The following is a 1,252-nucleotide window of genomic DNA, read 5'->3' on the forward strand; positions in this document are numbered from 1 at the left end:
CCCGGGCGGGCGGCTGCTTTGTCTGCCCCAACGGCTCCAGCAGCCACGGACCAAAAACCTATGGGGGCCTTGGCGAGGAGGCAGCACAGAGCCGGGCTCCCAGCAGCCGCATCTGGAAGGGATCAGCCGGTGGCTGCCACCACTGCTGCCGAGAGCCGTCCCCAGCACCGAGCCCCACGCCAGGCCAGGGAGGAGGCACTGCTGAAGCGGCCAGTGGAGATGGCCCCGGGCATATGGATGCACAGGGCAGATGCATGTGGAAACACAACACACACAGGCACACGCATGCACACAGATGCATGGGGCAGAAGCACACGGGCACACGCATGCGCACGGATGCACAGGGGCACACAACGCACGCGGATACGCGGAGCAGATGCATGCACACAGATGCACACATACACACAGGCACACGGATGCACACCTGCACATAGGGGCACACGGATGCACCCTGGCAGAGCAGTGCTGGTGCAGAGCAGTCATCCACCAGCGAGCATGGTGCTCAGAGCAGCAATGCCTGGGCTGTGCCCGTGGCAGCTGCTTGGGCACCAGCTCCAACCTACTCCCTCTCCAGCTGATATGGGCCATGGCAGGGCACAGACCTGGGGTCCCACTGGTCTGCTGCTCCCCGGGGCACCCCAGCCCCACAACCACCTCGATCTGCTCAGCTCTCACCAGTCGTCCAGCAGTGACCTTGCCGGCGAGACCCAAGGAGACCCAAGCAGATTCAGCATTACCCCGCCAGCCACTCTCCTGCACCATCCCAGCACTGTGCTTCCCTGGCCAGGTGGCTTGTGCCAGGCACGGGCACCCCATCCATCACTGGAGCAGGCCCGGCAGCACGGGGCTGTCAGGCTGTGCCGAGGCTGGTGCTGCGTCCCCGGCTTCCCATTTCTCAGGCTGATTGCTCTTGTCGCTGCGGAGCCCAGCGTTAAACACCTCATTTTCTACTCCCGTATTGAGTTGGAAAATACTATTAACATTTCATTACGGCTTAAAGATTCCTCTCAGCCTGGCACGAAAAGCCAGCCCACTGGCGGGACTGCTCCTGTGCCGGGGGGGCTGCAGTGGCCCCCGTCCCTCTGGGGAGAGGCGACCAGCAGGGCGAGTGCATAAGCCCCAGCTGCAGAACGGGACTGAAACCCGGGGCAAAGGTGGCCATCGGCGCTGCACGCCGGCTTGGCAACCAGCCCGGCACGGCCCGTCTTCACGGCACGCTCGGCCACAGCCAGGGGACGAAGCGGTGACACAG

General features: G+C 64.1%; 1 protein-coding gene across 1 annotated transcript in view; it reads right to left on the reverse strand.

Annotated features, from left to right (window-relative positions):
- Positions 1–762, reverse strand: part of CASKIN1 (CASK interacting protein 1) — a 30,288-nt gene extending 29,526 nt beyond the window's left edge. The window contains 1 exon segment of the mRNA XM_035903544.1: positions 676–762. Coding sequence (XP_035759437.1) covers positions 676–762 — 87 coding nt within the window.
- Positions 763–1,252: the final 490 nt, after the last annotated feature.

This window comes from Egretta garzetta, unplaced genomic scaffold, assembly GCF_000687185.1.
Source record: "Egretta garzetta isolate BGI_Z169 unplaced genomic scaffold, ASM68718v1 scaffold71, whole genome shotgun sequence".
NCBI lineage: Eukaryota > Metazoa > Chordata > Aves > Pelecaniformes > Ardeidae > Egretta > Egretta garzetta.